The 18259-nt window shown below is 34.5% G+C and overlaps 1 protein-coding gene across 20 annotated transcripts in view; it reads left to right on the top strand.

Moving 5' to 3' along the window:
• Positions 1-18259, top strand: part of Gphn (gephyrin) — a 410619-nt gene that overhangs the window by 107504 nt on the left and 284856 nt on the right. For all 20 annotated transcript variants that reach the window (XM_076921909.1, XM_076921924.1, XM_076921922.1 and 17 more), the window contains exon 2: positions 2447-2525. In XM_076921909.1, coding sequence (XP_076778024.1) covers positions 2447-2525 — 79 coding nt within the window. The remainder of the gene's footprint in view (positions 1-2446; positions 2526-18259) is intronic.

Below are 18259 nucleotides of genomic sequence, written 5' to 3'. Positions count from 1 at the left end.
TCTTTCTTATTGTGTTAGAATTATGTTTGCCACACAGACTGCCTTCAGAATAATTAATTAATTATACTGTTGTTAGTCCTAAATTTTACACCATTGTGAACAATTCTTCAAAGAGTTATGTATATGTAACAATTTTGGGGGGGTATGTACTTAAGTACTCAACTGTTGGCAAACAAACCTTTATTTTCAGTTTTACTAGTTTCATAATATTATTTTTCATATAGTAATATCACTTTATATCCTCAACAACAGTGTATCGAAATTTTCATAAGAATTAGTATGTTGGAATTAAAAAAAAAAAGTAATATCACTTTATATCCTCAACAACAGTGTATCGAAATTTTCATAAGAATTAGTATGTTGGAATTAAAATATTAACAAGGTGATACCTATCATTTGTATGTTTGCAGAGTTTTTTGATATCTATAAATATTTTTAAAAAATGAAGCTCCAGTTCTATGTGCTATCTTTTTCTATTTTTTTCTAGTGGTGATATGCTTCTAATTATTGGTAGTTTTTTCCTATCAGTTTATAGTTTTATTATAGGATCTCCTGTAATTGACTTTTGATCTACCTCTTCCCAATAAAAAGCTCATTTGGTTAAGTTTATCTTGTGCTGAACAACCAAACAAAAAATTAAATGTTTTCATTAGTATCTACCTTTGCTCTAAAAGATGTTATTTTCTCCTGGAGCAAAGTTTGACGTCTGGTGTCTAGGTGGTAACAGAAGAGTCATGCAGCATGAGAGCAAACAGTTGAGATGTAGTGTCTTGCTGCCCGTTATCAGCACACACAGTAAAAAAACAAGTGGCACATCACAGACCTTGCCATTTGATTTTACTGTCTTTGCAGGGTAACTATACTTTACCTTTCTATATCCTGTTTTTAAGTAATTTGAATTTTTTTATTTGCTTTCCTAAGTGGCTTAATCATTTTCTAAGAAAATTAAGTAACATCATTTACCCATGTTGGTTTCTTCCTTGATATTAACTGTGACACTTAAGGTTATTTTTTTTAACTTGTCAAACGAGTTAAAAATTGATGGTGATTAGAGGAAAGCATAGTTTGCTTCCAAAGGAAGGATACTTCTGGTAGGAATCTTTGGTCCTAGGGGAAAAAAATGATGATACTAGAAAGGAGAAGAGAAGAAATGAATGAGATTTGATACACTTTTTAAAATAAGATATTCTATACAGACTTGAATTTTTGCTACTCCTTCTAAGTCTATTAGTCTTTTGAATCGATCTTTAGGTATTTTGTTAAGTTTTTAATTCTTCCTAAAAACATTGTGTTTTCTCTTTTCTCTACTGTGTATCTCTCACTGTTTGATTCCTGTATGACTTATGCTCTGTTCTTGTCATCTCTTCTTTGTTCTTTTTCATTTAGACATTTGTCAGCTGATTTTTTTATGTTCAATAATGTCAGGTTTTGTTACTTTGAATTAGATATGAAGCCTACCAACTACTTAATTTCTAATATTATACATATTATTTCTAAAATTTTTTATATAATTTTATATAATTTCTAAAATATTTATATAATTTTTTGGTAGATTTTAATTCTGTGTTAACTGTTTCAATTTGGACTACTGTTGAGAATTTTTCTTTGTCTCATGTTAAATAGTTGTTTTACTTTTTAGACTCGTGTTTAAAAAGTAAATTATATCTTCTATTTTTTTTTTGTTTTTTCTTTTGTCATTGAAACTTTATGTTCCATCTCATACTTGTAAGTTTTTATATATAAGTATTACCCGTGGGGTGGTACAGTACACATGGACATAAAAGTGCTTTTTCTTTAATTCTAAATTAATCAGAGGAAAAGCCAATTGTCCTCCAAAACTCAATGGTTTGAACTGTGATGGCTTTTAGTCAGTCAACCTGGCCTGCACTTTTCAAGAGCTGTGATGGGTTTCCTTTTCTCAAATAATCTCTTTTGATTCTTGGTCTATATAAATGACAAAAAATATTAGATATAAAAAAAAATCAGCACATTGAAATTACCAAAGAAGTTATTCCTATTCTACTAGTTCATTGTATTCTTTTATTTTCATTGATTTCTGCTCTTTCAAACAAATGTGATAGCAGGGATAGCAGTGTTGATTGTCTTTTTTATTTTAGGTGTTGTGGGATCAGGGACTTGCCACTGTGTATCAGTAAATTAATCTTCTAGAAGAAAGAACAGAATTTCCACAATTTAATTCCTTTATATGTTACATTTATATAAGGTTACTGTGTTTTAATTAGCTACTTGTCATTGAAATTTGGCTTTATTAAAATGTTGTTGATTATTAAATATTTTCCCTCAAGTTAACATGCAAAAAAATTAATGCTGATGTTTAGGGAAGAAGGATAAAGAATAAATTTTATTTTAAATTATATTTGGCCAAAAACTAAGTATAATGAAGCATAAACAAAAATTAATTTTTCTTTCTCCTTTTCTTGTTTAGTGAGTGATAGCTGCTTCAGGAATCTTGCAGAAGACCGCAGTGGCATAAATCTAAAAGATCTTGTTCAAGATCCTTCTTTGTGAGTATTTGGTTTTTATCACCAAGTATAATTTAAAACTTTACTTTTGTGTTTACTTGTAAAATAGTTTTCACAGCAAAATTTTAACTTTTTCTGATAATTTGCTTCATTTAGTGAAGTCTAATGCAACCTATACGTGTGCGTACACACACACACACACACACACACACATACACACACATACACACACACACACACATATATATTTCATATATATTTGTATGAAAAACTTTAGAAAAGATGGTGTCATCCTGAAAGATTCACTTTCAGAACACTCATAACTGGTAACAGCAATGTGGAAGTACATCCTGGTCAAAAGAGTTACTTACTAATTGACTTGTTTGGTGAGATGAGTATAAATTAGCTTACATCAATTTTAAGTTTCTTTGAATATCTTATTCATGATAACTATTCGTTTGAATTACCAATTTGCATGCATACTTAGTTTCTAAATAAACAACCATTTTAATAGCTTGCTTTCTATTTTTGATGAAAAATTTAATGTTATATGCTCTGCTGTATGTATAATTTGTCAATTTCTTTTATGTTATAAGGCCTTTTTAGTTTCATTGTCTCAATGCTGTGAAAAGGTTTGTTTAGTTTGATGTTATATTTCCATTAATAATATATCTGCATGTACATTTTCAGTCATTTAAGAAATTATACTACACATGAAGTAATTTAATTTCTTCCCTCTTTAAGTAGGGCAATACATGGTGTTTTAAGTTACAAACATTAAACTGTTTCTTCTGGAGAAATGGCTGTGATATATATACTTTAATTTAAACTATAGTCAGTTGCATTTTTTTATAGAACTTAATTTTGTTGACTTTCAAAACAGTTTCAACTGTATGCTATGCTTGAAACAAAAATTTATCCCATTTGTGTTTTGAACTTCTTTTATAAATCTTTAGAAATTTATTTATTTATTACATATGCATTTTTACCTGCATATATATCTGTGTATCATGTATCTGAAGTACCTATGGAGGAAACAACACACTGATTATATGTATTTTGATTTTATACATTATGAATGTTAAGTTTATGTTAAACAAAAATTAGACAAAATACTTGTATCTACATATATATTTCTTAAACATGAAAATGGTACTTGCTTATATATTCACAAGTTTTACCAATTTTGGTGGTAAGTTTGTTCTTTTGGTATTTCTAGAACACTGCCTTATTCCCCTGAGTATACTTGTCATCTCACTGCAGCCTCACTGATTAAATGATATTTTGGTTCCTTGGATCATGACATTAAATATGAAGGAAAGACAGGATTGCTGACTGGGAAGCAATCATCTCTAAATATATACTGTGCTTATCTGCTGGTATTAAGACAGGTTGCTATGGTGAATTGAATTTTTTAAAAATGTCAGTCAGCAGAGGGTAAACAGTGGCTTCTGAAGTAGTTATTCTCCCTAAAGCTGGACATTCTCACATTGCATTTTCACAAAGGTTAAAATGTAGTTAACATTTTAATGAATTATTTAGGAAATTTCAATTTTAAAGTATCTTTAAAGTCTTTATTATATAAAATAAAAGTCTTTTTTTGTGTTACTCTAGACAGATTTTATTTAATATTAATATTTTTCTAGCAACAACATTAAACATTACTGAGTTTTCACTTTGCTACCCACAATTTTGTTAATTCTAAACAACTTACTACAGCTGTCTTGTAAGTAACACCTTTAAATGTAAGGTTTTCTCAGTTTTATATTTTACAAATTATATCCTCATTGGTCTATGGTATGTATATTGTAATGATACAGTCTACCATAATCTATCATAGTTGGTGCCATGATATGTTAAAGCTACAATCCCTAAAATATAATTGGGCTTTTAAAAAAGGCATCTTTATTTTTCTCCTCTACATTCCTGACAGTAACTAGTGAACTTTTCATTATGTTAGTTTTTTAGAACTCAACCAAAAAGCATTAGTGATGCTTAAATTCTTTGGTGACTAGGTTTACCAGACATATCTCCTTTGATCAAGAAACATACTACCAAAGTTGCATAATATATTAAGTTTTTAGCATAAATCATATAAGATGACAAAATAATTAGTGAAATAGGAATGTGAAATAAGAAAGGAGTCTAGTAAGCTCTTCTGTAATCATCTCTTCATAGACAGGACAAGTTGTGCTGTTGTTTATATATTCAACAATATTTACAAGAACTAAAGCATTCAGGTGAGAGAACATAGTGCTTGCTGTTAATATAACAATTCAAAAAGACTAAAGAAGACATGAAGAAAAGAGTTGCCAATGTTACTTTCACCCCCAACATTTTAAACAGTCCAACAAGAAAAAAGAAGTCTTATGCTTGAGCAAGGGAGAAAAAATCAAGTACATGTCTTATTCTTGAAACACAGTTTAAGCCTTGTTATGTTGAAGCCTGCTATTTAGCAAAGATCCATGATGTCTTCTATTGCCAGGCAAATACTTTTGAACTAAGCTACTTGATCTCAGTTTAAGCAAGTGGCTGATTGTATTCTTTACCCCTCCTCTAAACATGAGAGGTAGAATGTAGAACAAGATTTCAATTACCAGTGATCAGAGCACAAAAGCAGGTATAGGGCTTTGTTACAGGCCCTGGGAAAGATTAAGATTTCTATCTGCATTATTTATACTCTTGTATACATCTGGATTGTACTTGTTCTCTTCTTAAGTGTGAATAGACCCCTGTGTCTTTGAAACTGGGGTGAAAGCCAGGTAAGCATAAGCCCAGGTGGCCAAATCAACTGCCTTCACCAACCCTACCATATACTACCTGAACTACAACCTTGGCCAGCATAGTGTGATGAAAAAACCCATTCCCTGGTAGTATGATCAAGGCACATGCACAAGACATTGCTCTGAAACTTAGCTGGACTGGTGAAACAACTGGATAGATTGCCAAGCCTGATTGCAATTCTAGCCAGTGGCATAACTCCCATGTTGTGGGAACATACAGTCCTGGTATTGCATACTTTTACTTTGGGTAGCTCTGCTTGCAGCTGCTTTCTTGGTTTTTAGGCCCGTATGTATCAATGCAGACAACTCACATCAATGTTGGCCTGGTCCTACCCAATGTTCTCCTGGTCTTCGAAGGATGAGGATTCACCATATGACAAAATTAGTCTATTGGTAGCCACAAATATGATATAGGACCCTGGGGTGGCCCATCCATGATGACTCTGTCTCGAGCTGGGTAGAATCTCACAGTGATTAACCATTGCTGGCAACAGAGAGACATTTGTGAAGACAGATTAATTTATTTGTGTACTCCTGATCTTTCTGAAAGAATACACTAACATATTTTGGATAAATTGAGGATTGGATTAACACTCTAGTCCCTAGATAGTAACAAAATGCCAAAAGTAGACACCTAGAAATTCTAGAACTGGGCTTCATCTAGTTCTGAATAACAGTTGTAATTACAAACTCAGGGGAAATAAGCAGCCTGTTTAGAATTTTTAGTCAAAGAGGCACCAACAAAACTGGAATAAGAAGAGTGAGCCACCAATATTTAGATTGTATTTAATGTGAAAAATATCAGCAATTTTAAGGAAATCATTTCTTTACTTCCCAGTGGAAATAAGGTGCTGACAATGTCAAGAAATAGTCCTTGTGGGAGGATTCTCAGATTTGATTATAGACATCTACCTCAAGGAAATGGAATGAGCTTGAGGAAAACAAAAATGTCTTAGTACTCTAACAGTAATGCTATCTTCCCCCCTTTCCCCACTATACTTGGTATTGTACTGACTTGAGTATTCTAACCATATGCTCAGTCATTGAGCTAAGATAGCAAAGATTTGCAAACAAAATTTTATAATTAAACTTACATTCTCAATCTGTAATATGCACTCAGAAAATAAAAACATAGAAATAATCACCAATTAGTGAGTTCAGAGCAGGCTGTTGGAAAATGTGAAATTGGAAGAAAAAGGGTAAGGAGGAAAAGAGAAAGTTTGTGGGAACTTTGTTTAGAGAGCAAATATTAGTATTATTGAAGTTTAGGGATGTAAAAATACCAAAGGACTAGAAAGTTTATTAAAAGGAATAATAGAATGAAACTTATAAAATCTAGAAAAACATTCAAACATACAGATACAGAAAGGTCAAAAGTTACCTGGCAGATTTAACTGCTACTTCAAGACATACTTCAGGTTGTAAACTTGAAAGAGAAAATCCTAAGGCTGCTAGAGAAAGTAAACCCTGAGGGCTATCTCAGTTCACCTCACTGTAAATGTCTAACAGAAACCTTAAAGGCCAAAGAGTGGCATGAGATTTTCCAAATACTAAAGAGAAATTAAACAAAACTAACAAAACAAAAATGTGCAGCCAAAAATGCTGTACCTATGAAAGCTATCTAGACAATAAAATATGAAGATATTCTCAGGTAAAGGCTGTTAAAATATATTTTTACACCTGTTTCACATAAATGCTGAAAGATGCTCTTCAAATTGGAAAAGACGTTAATGAGTAGAAACAGGTTGTAGGAACTTATAAATGTATGATATAAATTATTATACAAGTTAAAATGATCTAATATTAAAAGCACAATAGTTAAACCATTTATATCTTTAGGTAGAAGACTTTACAACAGTCATTTAGAATGTAACACTAATATATTAAGAGCGAACCAATATAGAAAGATAACTATTGTTCAGCAGGGTAACTGTAGATAGAACTAATGTGCTATGTGTTTTGAAAGCTACAAGGAGGGATTTTGGAAACTTTTACTATACAGAAATCATAAATGTCTGAGAACACACACAGGCATGTGTACATGCATGCGCAAACACATGGTGGTGGTTTAAATGGCCCCATGAGGCTCATGAATTTAAACACTTAGTTCCCAGTTGGTAGAGCTGTTTGAGTAATTTTTAGAGTCTTGTAAGAAGAAGTATGCTATTGCAAGAGAACTTTGAGAATGTACTCCACTTCTAATTTACTCTTTTGACTTACTATGTCATGAAATATATAGTAGGTCAAATTCCTGCTCTGGCCACCCACTGATGCTATGGTTCGTATACCATTATAGGCCTCATCCCTTATGAAACTACAAGCCAAAGTAAATCTTCTATAAATTGCTCTTGGTCATTTAAAAAAAAATTAAAGCTTTTTAAATTTGGTTGGATTTGCATGTGTGTTTGTTTGCATTGTACATGTATGTGCCATGTGCATGCACGGTGTTTGTGGAGATGAGAAGAGGGTGTTGGTTCCCTTGTTGCTGGAGTTGTGGTTGGCTGTGGGCTATTTTGTGGGATCTGGAGCTCAAACTTGAATTAGCAAACAAGTGCTCTTAACACTGATAGAATTCTTTAGCCCCATTGTCATTTTATTTTTTGTTTTTTAATCACAATGGAAAATAGCACCGATACAAACAAACTTGGTTATTAGTATACCACACAGTGCTCCTTTAATAGGTATAACTTTTGTTTTTCTTTAAAAGCTACATAGAACAAACATGTTTTGAAGTACAGAATTTAAAATTTATAGATATATATTAATAATAATAATATATTATATAATAATATAATATATAATAATATAATAATATATAATATAATAATAATATATTAATATATTAATATATATAAATATATAATTGAAATATATGTATATATATTTCATTTAGTTCTTTCAGGTTCAGAATTAGACTTGAGTGTCTTATTTGAGGATGGAGTATTTACACAGTCATGAAAAACTTAAGATAACAGGTTAGCTCTAGGGAATGGAATTTTGCAGCTAGTTTGATTTCTTTCACTTTATCATTTTGTTTTTCTTGTTTAGTCTTACATTCAGGCATTTTTCATGAAGCAAGGAAAATGAGTTCTGCCTTACTCCTAATTCTCTTTCTCCCTTCTCACTCAATGGTATTGGTTAACAAAAATTTTATGGAAAAAACTTTTCTTTATATTACTATATGACTGTACCTCAGCCAGTTTTTGTGACTGGGTTATGTTATTAAGTTTTCCATCATTGTGCAAACAAATATCTCTTTGAAAAGTCAACTTTAAGGAGGAAAGATTCATTCTGGCTCAAGAGCCGTCAGCCTATGAACACTTGACTCAATGTTTCTGGGCCTATGGTGAAGGAAAACAGTATGTCAGTTTGCTCTCTCAGCCTCCTGTGTAACAGAATGTGATCAGCCATCTTCCTTGCTTTGCTCTGGCTGCCTTCTCATTATGAGGTCTATATTGGCAAAGGAATGGACTTATGGTAGCTAGGAAAGGAAGGGGGGCGGGGGGATTTCTGGGCCAGATAATCTTTTCAAAGGTGTGCCTTCTGTGCTGTACTATCTTTATAATTTGACCCATCTCTTAATTGCACATTTATCTGTGGACATATCGGTAAATTTATTAAATCTACACATAAAATTTGTAATCTTATGACCCAATCATCTGCCAGTAGCTGGGAAACAAGCCTTCAGTACATGGAGTTTTTTATATGTAACCCCATAATACAGGTGACTATGCTGATCCATTGATTATGGAACAGAAGCCTATGGCCAGAATAGCTTTACATTATGTAGAAAATCAGAGTACTCAATGAAGACAGCTATAAAAACTAAGAGTTATACAATGAATTAATTTCCCCTAGCTACTTTAAGAATGATTTATACATTGAGAACAATTGCATTTTGAGGCTGCTGAGACACTTGAGTGAATAAAAAGTGCCTACTGCCAAGCTTGATGGTTTAAGTTTGATTCTTAGGCCCCAAAATGGTGGAAGGAGAGAATTAACTCCTGCTACTTTTACTCTGATTTCTACATACTCTGTGGTGTGTAGGAGCACGCAGATAATACAATGAAAAAAATAAAAGAATTATTAAAGTACAACAATTTATCTATAACTCATAGAGATCTTCCAGCCTCTGCCTCTAAAGTGCTGGGATTAAAGGTGTGCACCATCACCTCCAGCTCATTATTTCTGGCTATTCAATAAATTATTCTTTGGTTTATTCAGTTCAATGATTCACTCAAGTGGACTTCATAATAATCACTCATAAAAAGTAGTTTAGATGAGGTATGGATATCAATACTATATGCCAGGGGCCAGCCCTGGCATGGGGGTGGGGATCTTCTTCTTTCTTCTTATTGGTTCTTTTTGAGACAGCGGAGGGGCAAGAGCATTGGCAAGGGGTAATACTTGGTCTTATGAGATTCGGGGGTAAGACCTGGTCTTACAAGATAGTTAGGGTTGCTATATAATAAAAGTTTACTTATCTAATTTACTATGTTACTGTAGCTGACATGCCTTCTGTGATCCTCTGAGGCCAGAAACTACAGTTTCTGGCACTTAGCACCTCATTCTAAAAACAGCAAAGGAAGTAAATAGCCTTTGTACTATCTCAGCATGAACTGCTGGGCTCTAACTTACACCTGCTAGTCTGAGGTCACAGGAAGAAAAGAAACTTAGAGAAGCTATTATAGAGTTTATTACTACGTGTAAAAAGTTTCCTATGAAAGCTATCTAAGGGGAAAAGTGGAAAGGTCCTGAGTGGGGAAAAGGAAAACTTCTATCTGGAAAAAGGGAAAAATTCTATTCTGTATACTACTCTAAGTGGGGAAAGGCAAAAAATTCTATTCTATCTCTCCATTGAATCTGCCTCTCATCTCTTTGTCCTCAGTACTTATACATCTTTCAGAATACACAATCACATGTTACAAAGTTCATCACAAGTTCACACCAAAAATCAAATCATAAATTGAAATAGACGTTTACAACAGAGAATGTTTTCATGCATATCCATTAGGAGTAATTATCTGGCTAAACATCCATCACCTGTCTAGCTCCACAGGTTGACTGAATGTTTAACACTATAAGTTATTAGTGAAGTTTTGTGTAGATAAACCCAGGCAATATTTTATCTTCTGTCCTAGCACCTATAATAAATTGTTAGTTCCTTTTTAATGACCTTTGGTTAATTGTTTTACAACCTCTTGAAATGTGTTTTGAGTAGGAGAAAGTCTGGTTACTATCTAAGAACAATTAACTGATGACACTTTTGGGACTGGCAGAGTTCTCATTGCAGTTTTGACTATCAGAAAAGGACCTAATAGCAGTCCCACTATAAAAGAGCTTAATAATCATTGATATAATTTTAGGAATTCTTATAGGATCATCATTAAGACTTAAGAAGTTATATATTTCTCTATATAGCATCACCACAAGACAGTGCATCTTTGTGGATCTGCAGAGATCTGCTCCAAAGGGGTGTGCTAGTGCTTAGTGATTGCTACATATGTTTAATAATAATAGAAAAAGTATATTAATAACAGGAATCTTTCCTAAAGTAAGTCCCTTACAGCCTTGCCAAATAAGGGCTCACTTGTCGCAGATTATATAATAATCCAAGGCAAACCATTTCAGGATGATCACCTGCTAATTATTAGCTTGTCCCATTATGGCTCCTGACAACTATATGAACAAACTCAAAAAAAAAAAAAAAATTCCACATGATCATCTATCTCATTAGACCCTTAAAAGGTGTTTGAAAAAATATAATACCCCTTTAAGTTAAAAGTCTTAGAGGGAGCAAGTATTCAAGCCTCATACCTAAACATAATAAAAGCAATATACAACAAACCAACAGCCAACATCAAATTAAATGGAGAGAAACATAAAGCAGTCCCACTAAAATCAGGAACAATTCAAGGCTGCCCACTCTCCCTATTTATTCAATATAGTACTTGAAGTTCTAGCTAGAGCAATTAGACAACAAAAGGAGGTCAAAGGGATAAAAACTGGAAAGGATGAGGTCAAGGCATCACTATTTGCGGATGATATGATAGCATACATAAGCAACCCTAAAGATTCTACCAGAGAGCTCATGCACTGTTAAGCTTCTTCAGCAAAGTGGATGGATATAAAATTAATTCAAACAAATCATTAGCCTTCCTCTAGATAAAGGATAAACAGACAGAGAAAGAAATCATGGAAAGAACAACCTTAACAATAGTCAAAAATAATATAAAATATCTTGGTGTAATTCTAACCAAGCAAGTGAAAGATCTGTATGACAAGAACTTCAAGTCCTTGAAGAAAGAAATCAAAGAAAACCTCTGAAGATGGAAAGATCTCCCATGATCAAGGATCTGTAGTAAAGTGGATATCTTACCAAAAGCAATCTACAGATCCAATGTAATCCCCATCAAAATCCCAATTGTATTCTTCAAAGAGATGGAAACACCAATTCTCAACTTCATCTGGAATAACAAAAATTCCAGGATAGCAAAAACAATTCTCAACAAAAAAAGAACTTATGGGAGAATCACCATCCCTGAACTCAAGGTGTACTTCAGAGCAATAGTGATAAAAACTGCATGGTATTGGTTCAGAGACAGACAGGTTGATCAATGGAATAGAATTGAAGACCCCAGAAATAAACCCACATACCTATGGGATTTGGTTTTTGACAAAGAAGCCAAAACCATACAGTGGAAAAAGGAAAGCATCTTCAAAAAAAATGGTGCTGGTCTAACTGACAGTCTGCATGTAGAAAAATGCAAATTGATCCATATTTCTCTCCTTGTATAAAGCTCAAGTCCAAGTGGATCAAGGACCTCCACATAAAATCAGATACACTGAATCTAATAGAAGAGATAGTTGGAAATAACCTCGAGCACGTTAGCACAGGGGAAAATTTCCTGAACAGAACTCCTATGGCTAAGGCTCTAAGATCAAGAATTGATAAATGGGACCTCATGAAACTGAAAAGCTTCTGTAAGGCAAGGTACACAGTCAATAGGACAAAACTGCCCTACAAACTGGGAAATGACCTTTACCAAGCCTATATTAGATAGGGGGATAATACCCAAAAATACAAATAAGTCAAGAAATTAGACTCCAGAAAACCAAATTCCATCCCCCCTCCCTAAAAAATTGGGATACAGAGCTAAACAAAGAACTCTCAACTGAGGAATCTTGAATGGCCAAGAAGCACCTTAAGAAATGTTCAGCATTCTTAGTCATCAGGGAAATGCAAATCAAAACAACTCTAAGATTCCACCTTACACCAATCAATACGGCTAAGATCAAAAACTCAGGTGATAGCAGATGCTAGCGAGAATGTAGAGAAAGAGGAACACTCTATTGCTGGTGAGATTGCAAAACGGTACAACCACTCTGGAAATCAATCTGGCAGTTCCTCAGAAAACTGGAAATAGTTCTACCTAAAGTCCTAGCTATATCATTCCTGTGCATATACCCAAAGATGCTTCACCATATCACAAGGACACATGCTCCACTATGTTCATAGCAGCTTTATTTATATTAGCCAGAAGCTGGAAACAACCCAGATGTCCCTCAACCAAAGCATGGATACAGAAAATGTGGACCATTTATTCAATGGAATACTACTCAAGGACATCATGAATTTTGCAGGCACATGGATGGAACTAGAAAATATCCTAAGTGAGGTAACCCAGATCCAAAAGGACACACATGGTATCTACTTCATGATACATGGATATTAGCTAAAAACTTTAGAATACCCATGATACAACTCACAGATCACATGAAACTTAAAAAGAAGGAAGGCCTAAGTGTGGATGCTTCAATCCCTCTTAGAAGGGGGAATAAAATAATCACAAGAGGCAGAGGGAGGGAGAGACCTGGCTGGGAAATGGGATGGGGGAGAAAAAAGGGGAGCAGTATCAGGTATGAATGGAGACAGGAGAGAAGTCCAAAGGGCCAGGAGAATGAATAGAAATATGCAGCAGTGTGGGATGGGGTATGGAGGGGACTACTAGAAAGTCCCAGACACCAGGAATGTGAGAGGCTCCCAGGACCCAGTAGGGATGACATAAACTGAAATGCCCAACAATGGGAAGATGGAACCAGAAGCTACCTTTTAGTAGCTAGAAATGGCCTCCAGGTAAGGGATGGGGCCACCTATCCATCTGAAAATTTTTTACCCAGAATTGTTCCTGTCTAAAAGGAATGCAGGAACAAAAAATGGAGCAGAGACTGAAAGAAAAGCCATCTAGAGACTACCCAAACTTGGGATCCATCCTGTGTGCAAACACCAAGACACCAAGACACTATTGCTGATGCCAAGATATGTTTATAGACAGGAACATGGCATGGCTGTCCTCTGAGAGGCCCTATGATCACCTGATTGAGACAGCTAACTACTGGCAGGAGTCTGGGATGTCCAGTGGTTAGGGAATGCACTGAAGGAGCTGAAGGGGATTGCAACCCCATAGGAAGAACAAAAGTATCAACAAACAGAACCCCTCAGAACTTTCAGAGACTAAGCCATCAACCAAAGAGCATACATGGGGGAAGTCCATGGCTTCTGATACATATGTAGCAGAGGACTGCCTTGTCTGCCCTCAGTAGTAGGTGATGCGTTTGGGCCTGTGGAGACTTGATGTCTCAGAGGAGGATGCTAGAGGGCTGAGGTGGGAGTGAGTGGGTGGATGAGTGGGGGAGCATCCTCCTAGAGGTCAAGGAGACGGGGAATATGTTGGGGGGCTCTTGTAGGTGGACCAGGAAGGGGACAATATTTGAAATGTAAATAAAATAAGTAATAAAAATAAAAAATAATTTAGTTTATTATTGTTTCTCTTAAGGCTTAGGTAACTATTACCTATCTAGCCTAATATTTCTTGCTGTTACTAATATTAAAAGGAAACTTTCTCATGTTTTGTTATTGCTATTACTAGAATGTTCTGTGCTTTGGTGTTCTTGGAAACCAGTCACAACAGAAGTCAGTTAGAACTGCTTTATATAGTTAGCTACAATAAGCTTGGCTCTGAACCAGCCATCCAGCAGCACTTCCTGCACCTGTTTTTAAGCATTCATGGTATTTTCTTTTATAAGCTGCCCCTGGGATATACCACAACAGAAGAGACACCTGCACCAGTATAAGAAATGCTTTGGAATAAGACTTTCATTTTGAGTAGGAGTTGAGTATAGTTCAAGTTCCTAAGACTTTCCTGTGAATTGATATCCTACTTGGCAGAAAAAGACTTGTAAGTGGGTAACTGACATCCTGGTTGTCAAGTTGAGACATGAATATTAGACAAGGTGCTTAGTCTTCTACCACAGTTGAATACCCTAACCCATTGGAGGAAGATAAATGTAGAATAAAGACATGTTCATAAGGAAATCCTCTATCCCTAAATCCTGATTGGTGGAATAACTTGGCACAGATGTTTATAGATTTTAGGCTTAAAAAGCCCTAAGGATCTTGACTCAGTGTCATTGTTCAGCTCCAGAGTCTGGATCATGTCCATGATCCATCAGTTCTGGGCATATGCTCAGAAAAGTACTGCTGTTTGACTGACATCAGTCTTCCTGTGGTTTGTGAGGCACCTTCTGGACCCCAATACTTGCTAATTTTGTCTTTTGAGTATGGAGCCTTGCTAATTTTTTCTTTTATTGGTATCTTAATATTTGAATGGTTTTATTTTTATTGATATGTAAATTATAAAGCATACAATTCACCCATTTAAATTGTTTCTTCGGGATTTTCTAAAAAATGTTAGATGTTGTACAGCCATCACCATTATCAACTGTAGAATGTTTTTATCTTCCAGAAAAGGATACCCTTACCCAGTTTGTTGGGCAATTAACTAATTTATTCTTCTGTTTGTTAACTGTTTTGTACACTTTCATTTGTTTTTGTTTTTTCTTATTTCATTATTATTTCCTAGGTACCTGATTGTTTTCTAAGGAGAAACAGAAAGGGCATGTATGAGTGTGGGAAAGCAGTTAGTTAAGGAGTAATCTTGATCAGCATATATTGTATGAAAAAGAGAAATAAACAAAATGATGAGGAACCTCTCATTTCTTAATGACCATATATGCACAAATATACATGAGCAGACCTCAGAAGAAATAGAGGCCAGCCATTCCAATTCACCAGACAACGAACTCACTGGCATATATTAGTAAAATGAATAAAGGGCGTATGAAATCAGTCTATTCTTGAATTTATTGGAAATTCACCTTGTTCAGATGGATGAGATGTTTAGTAAATCAGCAAAATGTTGATCATTTCACATTTTCTTATGTGTATGTGTTTTATTGGTTATTCTATTTATTTACATTTCAAATTTTGTCCCTCTCTCCAGTTTCCCCTCTGAAAAACCCATCCCATGCCCCCTCCCCTGCCTCTGTGAGGGTCCCCCCCCACACACACACACACACATTCCTGCCTCACCTCCTTAGCATCCCCTTATCCTGGGGCATCAAGCTGCCACGGGAACAAGGGCCTCCCCTCCCATTGATGCCAGATAAGGCCATCCTCTGCTACATATGTGGCTGGAGCCATGGGTCCATGGGTCCTCTCTGATTGGTGGTTTAGTCTCTGGGAGCTCTGAGGGGTCTGGTTGGTTGACATTGTTGTTTTTTCTATGAGGTTGCAAACCCTTCAGCTCCTTTCACATTTTATTTTTAAAAATAGATGTCCTTTTCAGGGTTTCCTGTTTCTGATTAGCATTTTTTTCTGCTTCTAACAGAAAGCTAAGTGTTCAGCCTTAATGGGACCTGTTTGTTTTTATTGGTAGGAATGGCACAAGGATGAATTAAAGAATACATATTTTTTTCCTATTTCTGTATGAAAACCACCTGCTTTGAGATATGTGGTTGGCTAGTAACTAGATAATTCTTTTATAGACTAATGAAATTTGCTCATTTGTTTGCACTTTGTTTCTGATTAACCTTAAAGTGGACTGACTATTCAAATGTAAATATACAGATGACTGGAATTCATAATGGAACACTCACCTTCTAGTCTTTGGGGGATTCAAAAAGACTTTTTTTTTTTTTTTTTTTTTTTTTTTTAAAAATTAATTAATTTACCCTCAGATAAAGGGAAAGGAAATAGCTTTGTGCTACAATTTGAAGTCAGAGATGGTGATGACCTCTAGTCATTCTTTTATTATTCAGGGTTGTTTTAGCTATGTATCTTATTTTTGTGTTTCCATATAAAACTGAAATTGTGCTTTAAATTTCTGTGTAGGGTGACCATTTTCACAGTATTAGTTATACTGATTCATGAGCACGGGGGCTCTTTCTATCTTCTGGTGTCTTCATCAGTTTCTTGAGTGTGGTAAAGTTTTAATTATATAAGCCTTTCCCCTGAGTAGTTAAAATTATCCTACACTACCTTTTGTGTGTGTGTGTGTGTGTGTGTGTGTGTGTGTGAGAGAGACTATTGTAAAAAGTTTTGTTTCCTTTTCAGTCTGTTATTTGTGCATCCAAAGGCTGGTGGGTTTTGAGTGTTAATTTTGTAGTCTGCTACTTTTCCTGCAGTATTCATCAGTTGTAGAAATTTCTTAATGGAATTTTTAGTTTCTTTGATGTATAAAACCATATCATGTAAAAATACACCTTCACTTCTTCCTATTTCTATCTCCTTGACCACCTTCAAATATTTTATTGTTCTAGCTAAGAGTTCATATACTATATTGAATAGGTACAGAGATAATGGACATCCTTGTATTGTTACTGATTTTAGTGGAAATGCATTGACTTTCTCTACATTTAGATTGATGATGGCTGTGGCCTTGTTGAAAATTGTGTTTATTATGTAGAGGCATGCCCCCTATATCTCTAGGCTCTCCAAGATGTTTATCATGAAGGTATGTTTGATTTTGTAAAAGGTTTTTTCTATCCAGTAAGGTGATCAAGTGATTTTGCTCAGACCTTTTCCAACTGACTATTGGTATTCTAGGAAACATTTAAAATAGTGAAATTTTTCTAAAACATAAGGGTGATTATTATAAGGCAGTAGTAACAAATCCTGATTCAGTACTGGTGATAGGAAAACAATTGTTAGATTATAAAAATTCATTTTTAACATTATCCCAAAAGAGTAACCCAAAATTTAAATTAGAAAGTAAAGGAATGTTAAATCAAACATATCTTTTTCTGTTTCACTTTAGTGTGTTAAATTAAAACAGACTTCTGTTCCCCAAATAGTTACATAAGAACAGTCTGTTGTCACAGAAGACTCCTCCCCTTCAAAAACTAAGTCTACTATAAAGGGTATAGTCTTTATTTAAAATGTTAAGCTACAAATATTTATCCTTCTGAGCCATCTGTTCAGTTAAGTTACCATAAGAATTTTAGACTGCTGAAAAATGGAAGTACTTGAAAAATCTTAGCATTGTTGACTTTTGATTTTTTAACAGCATGTATCTTCATTTGAGCAGAAATAGATACTGATTCTCATTTGTGAAGCATTACATTAATTTCATTTAAAAACAAGAGTTTTAAACCCTGTTACACAAAATATTCTATCTGAAAAAATTAATTCATTCAAATACTCAACTCGTACTCTAAGTGAAAGTCAAAAAAGCTTTTATTGATAAATTAATATATATGTCAATTCTTTAGATTTTAAAGAGCTCTATTGCTAGAATGTATTTATCATTTAACGTCATTATCTCCTGTCACTGCAGGTGTGATGGCATATCATCTGTGAGGGAGGGAGAGACAGGGTCACAGGGATCACAAATCAGGTCTTACCTGTGCTACACAGGTAGAGCCTGCCTCAACCCACAACTAGAACATTATCTGCTTTGCTTTTGGTAGTTGACTCTCACATGTTTTTAAGAAGCATATTGATAGATATTCTGGACTCTGTGTATATTTTAAAAGAAGATGAATGAGAAAACTTGGTGGAAATTTTATGAAGTGTAACACTTGGGTATTTTCAGTCTGTTGGCATTTAGATTTGAGAAGATGAGAGTTGACATTGTTAAACTTAGTAAGCAA

The sequence above is a fragment of the Arvicanthis niloticus genome, chromosome 23 (assembly GCF_011762505.2).
Source record: "Arvicanthis niloticus isolate mArvNil1 chromosome 23, mArvNil1.pat.X, whole genome shotgun sequence".
Classification (NCBI taxonomy): Eukaryota; Metazoa; Chordata; class Mammalia; order Rodentia; family Muridae; genus Arvicanthis; species Arvicanthis niloticus.
Note: the sequence above shows the minus strand (reverse complement) of the source record. Positions and strands in the feature narration are given on the sequence as shown.